At 40.8% G+C, this 13,012-nt stretch overlaps 1 protein-coding gene across 1 annotated transcript; it reads right to left on the bottom strand.

Annotated features, from left to right (window-relative positions):
- Positions 1-261: 261 nt before the first annotated feature.
- On the bottom strand, positions 262-10,375 carry LOC138969253 (epimerase family protein SDR39U1-like). The gene is made up of 6 exons (XM_070342001.1): positions 10,256-10,375; positions 5,335-5,441; positions 4,902-4,987; positions 1,528-1,649; positions 1,085-1,231; positions 262-770 (listed from the first exon to the last, which is right to left on the bottom strand). The coding sequence occupies exons 1-6, from the start codon at positions 10,269-10,271 to the stop codon at positions 331-333; spliced, it is 918 nt and encodes a 305-aa protein (XP_070198102.1). The 5' UTR covers positions 10,272-10,375; the 3' UTR covers positions 262-330.
- Positions 10,376-13,012: the final 2,637 nt, after the last annotated feature.

Genomic DNA, 13,012 nt, shown 5'->3' with positions numbered 1-13,012 from the left:
GTCTCCTGTAACAAGTGCAGTGACCTTCAGCAGCTGATATTTCAAAATGGCGAGAAATTATCAGTAAATGTCTTTGGTCATAGGTTGTTTGGTGCCATAAACAGAACAAACATCCAGAAGACTGCAGGAGGGCAAGCCACAAAGACAGAGGAAAGGCCATCGTCTTGAACACACACACACACCTCATGAACACATATATATACATGTAGTAGGTGATGCACAGTGACCACAACAAGTAAATAAAACACATGTAAGACTCCATTTAGTACTGGCAAATTTAATCTCACTGACACACAAGACAACTAAGAAGTTCACACACTCTGCACAGATCTAACTCCCAGACACACTGGTAATTGTCAGCATTTGCGACACATCCTGACAAGCTGATTTCAAATCCGGAAAAGCAAATTTGTAGCCAGATTCGAGGGTCTTCTTCGGAATCACTTTCTGACCTTCAAGGATGACTTTGCCCCTTTCAGGTCCATACACCGTGTTCATAACAAATCCCGGAACAGGAAAAATAGAAGGCCTCCACATGGCAGAAGCAAAAGCTTTGGTGAATTCAGCGTTGGTGGCAGGCTCTGGAGCCACTGCATTTAAAACGCCAGAAACGTGGTCATTGATAATAGCGTGAGTGATGATGCCAGCAACGTCCGCCACGTGTACCCATGGAAACCACTGTGCGCCAGATCCGATACGACCTCCAGCACCGAGAAAGAAGGGCCAGTAGATCTGTTGGATCATTCCACCGTCTCGTCCAAGAACCACACCTAGAAAAAGAGCCAAGGATCACATATTTGTATCACATATGTTCAGAACTAAAAAGGTTGACAGTGCCCGTGGCACAGCCTGACTATCTACTATCACTACCAATATTGAGAAATACAAATAATGAAAAAGTAGTCAATAGTAAACTGAAAACGCTGGTTCTAAAGAGATCTGGGCAGCAGAAAAACCTTAACTCACTTAGGTCAATCACGAACTAAACAAAAACCAAAAATCAAATGAAAAAAGACTAGCAACAACAGTCCTCACTACTGTTCTTAAAATAACTGAAAGACGAAGCAATTCATGTTTTACTGACCACTTCTGACAATGGCTTGTCGACAACTGACCGAAGACGGCAGTTTAGCAGCAGCCTCCCACGCCGTGCATAGTTCTGACAAATAGTCAAAGTCACCCCCCGGACTGTCCTCGTCATATTCTGCTGTTGGGTCTGGCTTGTAGTAACCTGCAAACATCAGCAATTGCAGATACCTACAGGTAAAATGCTTAAAGAAAACGAGGGCTTCTTTTGGCAATACAGTATCCCGATTTAGCCCTGTGTGCAGTTCACCGCTACACTAAATGAATCTCAAAACGTTCTCTTTTTTCAATATGTGCATCACTTCCACAGGGCTAATTCTGGAGTATGCCATTCTTTTGCTTCTTCTATAAGTACATGTACTTCCTTGTCAAATCGTATTATTTCATAAGACGGGTGAGTTCAGTCTTTGATATCGTATAAGACTGAGTTTTCATACTTACCAACTCCTGACATAGAGACAAGGACTTTTGGAGGATTTGTAGCCTGACAGATGGCATTTGCCAGAGATTGTGTGCAGTCCACTCGACTTGACCAGACTGCCTGCTTGAAGCTCTCGTTCCATCTGAAACAAGTCAAAATGCATTTCATTGTTTACATCAGCTGTCATGCCCCAGCTGCTGCATAATCATTTAATTGTTACCACTGAAACAGATAAACAGGGAGTGTGTTTCACAAAATGGTTTTCTCATTTTAGAAGGCAGACAGTCTCACTCACCTGTTCTTTTTTTCTTTGCTTCAGTAATTTGTTTTCTCCTCTTTTGTTTACTGCTGAAAAATTACAGCATCATGCAATTCTTGAAACTGTTTTATGGAATAGCTGAAAAATAGTGGGACAATTGAAATGTTTGGAAGACAATGCTCAAATACAAGCTAAATTGCACATTCTAAACTGGTCAGTTCACACTATTTCACTGCTGCGCCGAATATGCTCTGTCAGCGGCAGGGAGCTTGGAGCAAGCACGGCCATAAATAGCCTACCGTGCGCTGGCGGTGACCTTGATTCCCTTTCGCGCGCTGTCTCTAGCACACAAAGACTCTATGTGGAGCTTGTGTGCGATGGCGCCAGTTTGAAAAATTACCTGATTCTTGGTGTGAAAAAGGGATCGTTTCAGTGACTTACACCTGGGATTATGTTCATCTTGTGTATTTTGTTACTTGAATATACAGGCATTGTGTTGGTGCAAACTGGAGTTTATTCATTCGACTCGTTTTGTTTGATTTTGTGGTAATACTAATATCACTGGCACTCAGCTCTTGTTCTTTGTTCCTGTTAAAAGAAACAGAATTTGCGCGTTGTATATCAGTTTATAATCACACTGAATACTGATAACAGCCCAACCGCCTGTGTTTTTATTTTGCCGTCCGTAAGTACTTAGTCTTAACTGTGTGATAGAGTGAAAACAAGTTAAGTTACAGGTGTTTGTGAATGATTTCTAGAGCAGTTTTGAGGGGTAAGTTTTGTGAATTAACCCACGCGCAGGTTCTCGGAACAGGCACTCGCTACAGTACGCTATTATATGCAGCTCTGTTGACTGTCGTGCATTTCATCTTGTTCGGATCGACGAGTTTTGTTTCCTGTGGTATATATACAAGTTTGTGAGAACAATACGAGTGAAAAACTGTGTTGAAAAACTTTCAAATCGACTTGTGTGCTGCTATTGGATTACTGACCAACAGTTGCAGGGTCAGGTAGGCTTTTTGTTTTCTTCACATGCAGCTAACAATTTGCATGAACATGTATTGAAAGACCGTTTTTTCTTTCTTTTATATTACAGGCATTAATTGCACTATTTTGAATTATATAAACGCAAAACAAATTTCACATGCGCACCATACGCATGCCTATAATATGTTTTTAAATACGACTGTATATACTCTGTTGTTTGTATATATATTTTGTAAAGTGTTGTACATGTATATATCAGTGTACTTAGGGATTACCTTTGTCTTTTTTTCCAATATTTTGTGTTCTTTTATTGTGACACATTGATTATGATGTTTTGTTTACTGTGTTGTCTTCTGTCCTCTTATAGATTGTGCCGTGCTTTCGGATGTTGGGTTTCCTGTTTATTTAACTGCAGCATACATGTGTTTATCAGATCTGTAAGGTGTGGTATAATTATTTACTTGAAGAGCAAACACCTTTTTCAATTCTCTCATTTAGCCTTTTTTCTGTCTTGTAAATTGTGGCATGTTTTGTTTCATACGATTGACATACATGTATTATCCGTCTATGTGTTGTCTGGGGCTAATATCATGTGGCACTTCGAGCGGATTTGGGTGAGCGCGCGCGAGCTATTTTTTTTTCTCCTGTGGTATATTATATATATATATACAAGTTTGTGAGACTTGTATAGGAGGGCCGTGAGGTAAGCTTTTTTGTTTTATTCACATGCAGCTAATAATTTTCATGAACATGTATTGCCGTAAGATCTTTTTTCTTTCTTATATGTTACTGACATTATCTACACTATTTTGAATTTTATATCTACACTATTTTGACTTTTATAATTATATAAACGCAAAACAAATTTTACATGCGCACCATCAATGACTTTTACTAGTAGTCCTTGGCATAATATGTATGTAAATACGATATACTCTACTGTTTGTATATATTTCGAACGCACACACACACACACACACACACACACACATGTACACATACACACACACACACACACGCACGCACACACACACACAGTCACACATTGGAAAACACCGTCATGAGTAAGCATCTTCGGCGTCATTGACAAACCTCCAAAAGGGAAAAGAAAGGTCACCTGTTATTCTATTCTCAAGAGTATACAATGTATAACCACTGTTCTACTTTCAAGTATTACACCCTTCTAGATGAGTCAAGCTGAAATGATGTATAATGTAATTTTTACGTACGCAAATGTTGGACTGGATGGTCTTCTCATATTAAATCGGGTTGCGTGTACATGTATACGCGTGGATTTACACGTGTGCGGGTGTAGTCTATATATATCTACACTATTTTGACTTTTATAATTATATAAACGCAAAACAAATTTTACATGCGCACCATCAATGACTTTTACTAGTAGTCCTTGGCATAATATGTATGTAAATACGATATACTCTACTGTTTGTATATATTTCGAACGCACACACACACACACACACACACACACACACATGTACACATACACACACACACACACACGCACGCACACACACACACAGTCACACATTGGAAAACACCGCCATGAGTAAGCATCTTCGGCGTCATTGACAAACCTCCAAAAGGGAAAAGAAAGGTCACCTGTTATTCTATTCTCAAGAGTATACAATGTATAACCACTGTTCTACTTTCAAGTATTACACCCTTCGCATGGAGACTATTTCCTTGCGGGAGTATATAGAGGGCCACTTATCAGGCATTCTGAACAGTGCAGAAAACGTTCTCACTGTTTTTAGGCTCTCTCTAGAGCGCGCGAGCTACAGAACCTTATCAACACAGCAGCTGCTTGCAGAGAGCGGTCCACGCTCGCTGCAGACAAAGAAAGAGTCGTCTGTCAGGCGCCACTGTGAATGGGGCCGGGTAGGAGGGAAATGGGGGGAGGAAAGGAAAGGGAGGGTAAATAGGGGGATGAGGGTGGTTCTTGCCGGTTATTTTTAGCTGGAGCCAGCCTGGAGCAGAGAGTGCCTGAAATGAAACACAGTGAGTTACCCAGATGATTTTTTCTGTGGGAGGGGAGGAGAGTGACGGGAGGGAGGGTGCAACCAATGTTCCACATATAGGCCAAAACATTGGTTTCAGAATAAGGTCCCTTTAAGATTAACTGACCGTTTCATTGGATTGAGGATGTTTTCTCCAGACATGCTGACCACGGCTGTAATTCCATCAGGGAGGCCTGTCCTTTGCAAATCTGACTGGAACACAGAAACACATGCTGATGTGTAATGTTTATCAAAAATTAACCAGCACTGCAAGTTTCCTAACTACTGAGCCATGCGTGAGTTGATGGGTGCCATGTGAGTGTGTGTGCATCTCGCTCTTTGCTGTGTGAGATAGACTATAGTGTGTGTGTTGTGTGTTATATTGTCTGTCTGTGAGTGCATGCTTTTGTGTGTGTGTCTCTCACTGTCCTTTTGATCAGTCTGTGTGCATGCTCGAGTATACTTGCCCACAGTACTTCTGTGTACATTTGCCCAGAGGTACAGACAGTTTATAGCTCTTCCTGTAGCATTACAGCATCAGCCTTGAAATGAGAACTAACCCATGTGATTTTATTCGGTCCAGCAGCCCTGGACACAACGGTCACCTTCAGGCCATTCTCTGCCAGCAGTTTTGTGAGATGGCGCCCCACAAAACCTGTCCCACCTCCTGTAATGCAACAGTAGAGTGATATTGCTTCTTCAAGATTGAAGACATATATATAATATATGCATTTTGTCCCAGCTAATTATACGCACGTAAACCACTATAACGATCTGTCCACGCTTTTTTCACATGGGATATATGTATCCTTATATTCAGACAAATAACAACAAGTCGCGTAAGGCAAAATTACTACATTTAGTCAAGCTGTGAAACTCACAGAATGAAACTGAATGCACTGCATTTTTTCACAATGACCGTAGTCCGCCGCTTGTGCAAAACGGAGTGAAACTGACGAGCCTGTTCAGCGCGGTAGTGGTTTCGCTGTGCTGCATAGCACGCTTTTCTGTACCTCTCTTCGTTTGAACTTTCTGAGCGTGTTTTTAATCCAAACATATCACATCTATATATGTTTTTGGAATCAGGAACCGACAAGGAATAAGATGAAATTGTTTTTAAATCGATTTCGGAAATTTGATTTTGATAATAATTTTTATATTTTTAATTTTCAGAGCTTGTTTTTAATCCGAATATAACATATTTATATGTTTTTGGAATCAGAAAATGATGAAGAATAAGATTAACGTAAATTTGGATCGTTTTATAAAAAAATAATTTTAATTACAATTTTCAGATTTTTAATGACCAAAGTCATTAATTTATTTTTAAGCCACCAAGCTGAAATGCAATACCGAAGTCCGGCCTTCGTCGAAGATTGCTTGGCCAAAATTTCAATCAATTTGATTGAAAAATGAGGGTGTGACAGTGCCGCCTCAACTTTTACAAAAAGCCGGATATGACGTCATCAAAGACATTTATCCAAAAAATGAAAACAACCTCCGGGGATATCATACCCAGGAACTCTCATGTCAAATTTCATAAAGATCGGTCCAGTAGTTTAGTCTGAATCGCTCTACACACACACACACACACACGTAAACCACGACCCTCGTCTCGATTCCCCCTCTATGTTAAAACATTTAGTCAAAACTTGACTAAATGTAAAAAGCAACAGCCTGGGTGCTTCCTGTGTAGAGTGGGAACATTTGCTGAACTATATTTGCAGAATATAACATTGATGTTAAAACTTCAGCAAAACATTTCCCCTCTGCCAACAAAGATGCCACTGTTATTTTTAGGAATGAGTTTTGTAGAAGGATCCTCTTATCCAATACAAAAGCCTTGGTGATTTTCATAGTTTAAATGAGTTAGGTACCTCATATAAAGATACAAAAATTATTCATTATTTTCCTCATCTTTATTTTCTGCTAATCGAGACGTGATTAACCTCTGCAGATCAGCATAATGCTATCACCTGTGAACCTCACTCATGTACGTACATAAACACACACACCACTACCAGTATCACCATGACTATGAGCCCCCACCCCCACAGACATACAAACACACACAAAAACACGCACCACTGCATAAACACCACCACTGGAATTACCACATTTAGTCAAGCTGTGGAACTCACAGAATGAAACTGAACGCACTGCATTTTATCACAATGACCATAGTCCGCCGCTAGTGCAAAAGGCAATGAAAGTGACGAGCCTGTTCAGCGCGGTTGTGGTTTCGCTGTGCTGCATAGCACGCTTTACTGTACCTCTCTTCGTTTGAACTTTCTGAGCGTGTTTTTAATCCAAACATATCATATCTATATGTTTTTGGAATCAGGAACCATCAAGGAATAAGATGAAATAATTTTTAAAACGATTTTGGAAGTTTAATTTTAATCATAATTTTTATATTTTTAATTTTCAGAGCTTGTTTTTAATCCGAATATAACATATTTATATGTTTTTGGAATCAGAATATGATATAGAATAAAATAAAAGTAATTTTGGATCATTTTATTAAAAAAATAATTTTAATTACAATTTTCAGATTTTTAAAGACCAAAGTCATTAATTAATTTTTAAGCCTCCAAGCTGAAATGCAATACCGAAGTCCGGCCTTCGTCGAAGATTGCTTGGCCAAAATTTCAATCAATTTGATTGAAAAATGAAGGTGTGACAGTGCCGCCTCAACTTTTACAAAAAGCCGGATATGACGTCATAAAAGACATTTATCGAAAAAAAGAAAAAAACGTCTGGGGATATCATACCAAGAAACTCTCATGTAAAATTTCATAAAGATCGGTCCAGTAGTTTACTCTGAATCGCTCTACACACACACACGCACAGACAGACAGACACACACACACACACATACACCACGACCCTCGTCTCGATTCCCCCTCTATGTTAAAACATTTAGTCAAGTTTTGACTAAATGTAACAACAAAATGAACATGCCCCCTTCAATGTCAATGAGAACAATTCAACACCTTCAAGGATTTCATCAGTTTAGCTTTCTGACACACATTGCAAACAAATACGCTCGTACGCGAACATAAACCGGGGATGTCGTTAGGCGTCGGACATTGGTCAAATGGTCGATTAACTGCAGCCAATGTCCGATTCATATGGTCAGATGTCATTCAAATGTCCTATCATACTTCGTGGAGGGCAGAGTCAGAGCCCAGTTAAAATTTGTTTGCATCGGTCAAAGTGCTTGCATTGCATTCAATGTGGATCACAGATCTGGGCATTGCCAGAATTTTACAGCTATATATATATATATATATATACTAGAATGAATACCCGCTTCGCCGGGTAGCCGGCTTCGCCGGGAAGAAGTACTTAGAGCCGTACGCCGGCTTCGCCGGGTCCGAACAATGGACCCGCCAAGCTTAGGTCCCTCCCAGATTCGTGGAATGGGAACAGCACGAAAATGATTCAGTGGCCATAATGCCATTCCTGACCATATCGAGTCCCATCCTTGTCGACGAATGTAACCGTGTTAATCACCTTTGGAGGCGAACTCCACTCAAACAGGACTGAGCAAGTTAGAGCTTATCTCTAAGCCCTTTTGAACTGTTATGGCTTCTCAAAGGAAGGCCAGTACATAACATTACACAAAAGCCGCCAGACCACATCACAAACAGAACTGAACAATGCACAGGTGTAGCTCACATAGAGACACACACACACACACACACACACAAAAAAAAAACACAGAGAAGCCGTATCTATAGAGAGATAGATGACAGTGTATTTTTCGCGTGGCTATAAATTGATTCGACCTTTGCACTTTTACAGTGAGGATAATTTACGGGTCCAATTTACGTTCTGGACACTGCGGTGACCTTCTAAAAATAGTAACAGAACGCCGGGAATATCCGACGATGCCCCCTGCACCATACGAAGGAAGGGAGGTAAACGCTGAAAACATGGAGAAGATGAGAAGATAAGGAAGAGTTACTTATAATGGTGAAATGAACACAAAAACCAAATTCGGTTCAGCGCTGCGCGCTGAGAGCACGTGTTGAAATATCTCATCGATGATATTGTGTCCGGGGTGTAGCTGAATACGGTGTCCAAATTTGAACAAGATCCACCGAGAACTTTGGCTTTGGTGTGTCGGTATGGGGGCCCGGGTAGCTGAGGTGGAACCAAAATAGCTGAGGTGGAACCAAAATCGGTTCAGCGCTGCGCGCTGAGAGCACGTGTTGAAATATCGACCAGGTTGTGTCCTGTACCGGGTCTACCTGAATATGCCCACCAAATTTGAAGCAGATCCATCGAGAACTTTGGCCGTGCATCGCGAACTGACTCACACACACACAGACACACACACAGACACACAGACAGACACAAGTCGTATATATATATAGATCATATGTACTCACATGAGAGTACAACACTATAGGTAACCCTTTTTGCATTCAGCCAAATGTGTAAACTAAACCACACACAACCCCAGACATATATGCAGCAACACATTTGCAACCAAAATTGATCCATTGCATCGGTAACTGATGATACTGATCGATAGACATTGTCCATAGAGAGAACAGTAACTGTTGCTAGCAGACGATATGATGTGTATATAATTATGTCATGCCGAATTCACAGAATTGCCTTAGGCTTATTTGCGGAATCGGCAAAACGCTGCCCATTACGTGAAATCGGCAATGTTTTGCTAAAAATGCGTAAAGGCTTCTAAAATTTGCCCATTTCACAAAAGCGGCAGCCAGTCTGTTACTTTTTGTGTCACCAGAACATTGCATTAACATTACTTGACCTCCCTATTATGGTTTTCATGGTCTGTGTTGGTCTGTGTCGAGCATAACTCCGAAATGCACGAAAACTACACTTTTTGGCATGGGAACTTATCGATTATGGCAATATTTATCCATTCGAATATCTAACTGTCTAACTCTAAGTGTGATGATAACCCAGGCATTAGAGAACTTAAAAACCAAAAAGTGGGTGCGAATTTCCCATAACAGCACATTTTAGAAGCCTTACGCATGTTCGGCAAAACGCTGCCGATTTCGCATAATGGACAACATTTTGCCAATTTCGCGATTTCGCCTAAAAAGTTGCCGATTCCTTGAATTCGGCAATTCCTTGAATTCGGCAGACATATATATATGACCATACGACCACAATTATTATTTGGTAAGGTAAAATAATTCATGAAGCCGGTCAAATGTCCTATTCATGTTGATGAGGTCAGGACACAAAAATGTGTAGCAACATCCCTGATACACCATGACTAACGACTTAACGTACCAACTACTGAACCAGAAATGTGTTGCGCTACTTCAGCATTGGCAGCACATTCACATTGTGATTATTTATTCGGCCATGGCTTGCAAGATGGGTTAGATGCCGACAACAAAACTTCCAATGTGATTTTGAGAAATGCACAGACCAACAATCTTTTTTACAATTTTCTCTCCGTTGGGGTCAATGGCTGCTTACCTATCAACACGCTCATGATGTCTTCAGATGCTCAGATAATCGTAGTTTCGAAATTATTTGGTGCCGCTCTCTATTTACGATGATTACGGAACAGGACTTCATGAAAGAGTAACTCTGGGATACCTGTTCATGGTTTTCTCCCTTGATCAGGAGCACAGGCACTTGAAGTGTAAACATTGATGAAGAGTTGTGTGCAGCTGAAGAATACACCTTTGTGAGCGAACAGAACAGAAGATTGTCTAAGCGGAAAGTACAGAGTTTTCTTGTCACATCAACGCGAGTTTCTATGCAGCAGCAAACAACACAATGATCTAACCCCTCTGTGATAATTATACAGTACAACTGAGTAGTCTTGGCCTTCCGCGTCAACTCAATCGACTCTCTCTCTCTCTCTCTCTCTCTCTCTCTCTCTCTCTCTCTCTCTCTCTCTCTCTCTCTCTCTCTCTCTCTCTCTCTCTCTCTCTCTGTATGCATGTAACATTCAATTTGTTTGTGTTTATGTAGCGTTGTTGTTGTAGTTTTTGTTGTCGTTGGTGTTATTGTTGTTTTGATTGGTTTGAATATTTTGAATTACAGTAACACTATCGTCCCGCGGCCAATTTATTCTTGCGTCTCTAAGAGCACATCAGTTTCCTAATAGGCTCCAAGCCAGCTAGGCCTACCGTGCACCCCCCTCAGGATCCAGCTTCAGTAGGCTAGGGATATTCATTGGGGTCTACGGAACACGTTTTATCAAGTTCGCCACGCACAAACTCATTCCCACTACCACTTATGCCCCTTCGTTTAAGGGTACCCCCTCGAACGCTAAATTTATATGTGAAATCACAACAGTGCACAGCTGCAATGAATGAACAGAGAACCACTTTTTTTTTTAAATCAAAACAGTTAAGTTGATTATAAATCTTGTGAAAAATACCTATTACAGTGTTCAATGTTTGATAGGCTGGCTGTAGTGATGCTGATAGGCTCGAACCGTCATTTTCACAGTGCGCAAAGCTTGTCAACTTTGATGAGTAAAAGGTGTCTACAAATTTGGGTTTTCTGTTTCATTGTTTAAAACTACAATGCCTTTGGATAAGTTCAAGTCACATTTGGAATTCCTGGGAGGATTTGTGGCGACACCAGATGAGATATTTCTCCCCTTCCCCCTAAACGTGAAATTTTACGAAAACGTCAAAAAAATGTTTTTCATCAAATATTCATTATAATTCTCACTGTTTTCCAATGAAATAACAAAAGTAATCAAATTGACGACCAAACCAGTTCCTTTGTCCATCTTTTAGTAGAACTATAACATTATTATTCTCTTCTCAAGACTGAAATGTAAAAAAATAAAACAAAATGTTCAGAAATAGGCATCTATTTATCTGTCCCTTACATATAATGCTCTTGCTTCATAGTTTCCATATAAAAGGTAAATTAACATCAGAAAGACAATCTAAGAACTTATGTTTCTTCATGTAAGTGCAGAATGTTTGCTCAAAAATGCAAATATCTTATGAATCAATTTCAGCTTTATAGAAATAACATGAAAAAGTCATTGCAAAGAACTCTGTCAACTTTTTCTTTCAAACACACACACACACACACACACACACACACACACACACACACACACACACACACACACACACTCTTAGACTGTTTTTGGAGTAAGAAAATCAAGTTCACAGGATAAGTTAGTCCGATTCACAGCCGTCAGATTCAAGTGAATCGTCCAGTCCATTATGGAACGGTGGTGCCTCCTCCTCCTTCTCTCCGCAGAAGCAGCTTGACTCAGCAGGGGGGCCAGCACTGGTTTCCACTCAAACCCATATCCGGCTTTTTGTGAAAGTTGAGGCACCACTGTCATACCCTCATTTGTTGATCAAAAGACCATCAAATAAAGATCCCAGCGAGAGCGACGTGTTCTTCATTCTCTTGCATTATGCTGGCCGGACATTGCTCACATTTCCGCCCTGCCACAAAAGCCTCAAACAACATACAAGAACGGCCAACTACCAGACAGCCACATGGATCGCGCTCACCTGCCACTCCCAAAGATTCCCAACCCCACGGATGGTCATGGAAGGATGCTGAACAATGAAATCCTTAAGCCTCTTTGGACTAAAGAAAATGAAGACAATTGGTTCTCTCACAGACAGTTATAGATAGCCTGCTCACTGAGGTTCATGAGGAAGGAGAGAAGGAGTAGGAGGCACCACTGTTCCTTGAGTTCTTTGCAATGACTTGTTCATGTTAATTCTAAAAAGCTGAAATGGATTTCTAAGACAGTTTTAGATAGCCTGCTCAATGAGGTCCACGAGGGAGGAGAGGAGGAGAAGGCACCACTGTTCCTTAATGGACTGGACGATTCACTTGAATCTGACTGTGAATCGGACTAACTTGTCCTGTGAACTTGACTTTCTTGCTCCCAAAACAGTCTAAGAGTGTGTGTGTGTGTGTGTGTGTGTGTGTGTGTGTGTGTGTGTGTGTGTGTGTGTGTGTGTGTGTGTGTGTGTGTGTGTGTGGGCACTAAGGAGCCTCTATCCACCTCAAGGATATAGACTCCAGGGGACGAATGTGTGCTTGGTGTGCGCGGGTAGTGGGGTATCAATAGGATGCCCTCCCTTGGACCACCCTATAGTCTAGGGTTGTAGGCTGTGTCATGGTGGTTGGTTGCATATAGCCTGTACCAGCTTGCTGCTCTGCCTGCGCTTGTCTGTGTTGTATGTGACGGCTGTTATGACATTAGCTGCAGTCTAAGCGAGATATCCA

Source organism: Littorina saxatilis, linkage group LG1 (assembly GCF_037325665.1).
Source record: "Littorina saxatilis isolate snail1 linkage group LG1, US_GU_Lsax_2.0, whole genome shotgun sequence".
NCBI classification, from domain to species: domain Eukaryota; kingdom Metazoa; phylum Mollusca; class Gastropoda; order Littorinimorpha; family Littorinidae; genus Littorina; species Littorina saxatilis.
The sequence above is the reverse complement of the archived record's forward strand: the minus strand, read 5'-3'. Positions and strand labels throughout refer to the sequence as shown.

Excerpts from the sequence above, each read along its gene's own strand:
- LOC138969253 (XM_070342001.1), bottom strand. Across the intron at positions 4,988-5,334 it reads GACCGAATAAAATCACATGG|TCAGATTTGCAAAGGACAGG; the intron begins GTTAGTTCTCAT and ends TCTGTGTTCCAG. Across the intron at positions 771-1,084 it reads ACAAGCCATTGTCAGAAGTG|GTGTGGTTCTTGGACGAGAC; the intron begins GTCAGTAAAACA and ends CTCTTTTTCTAG.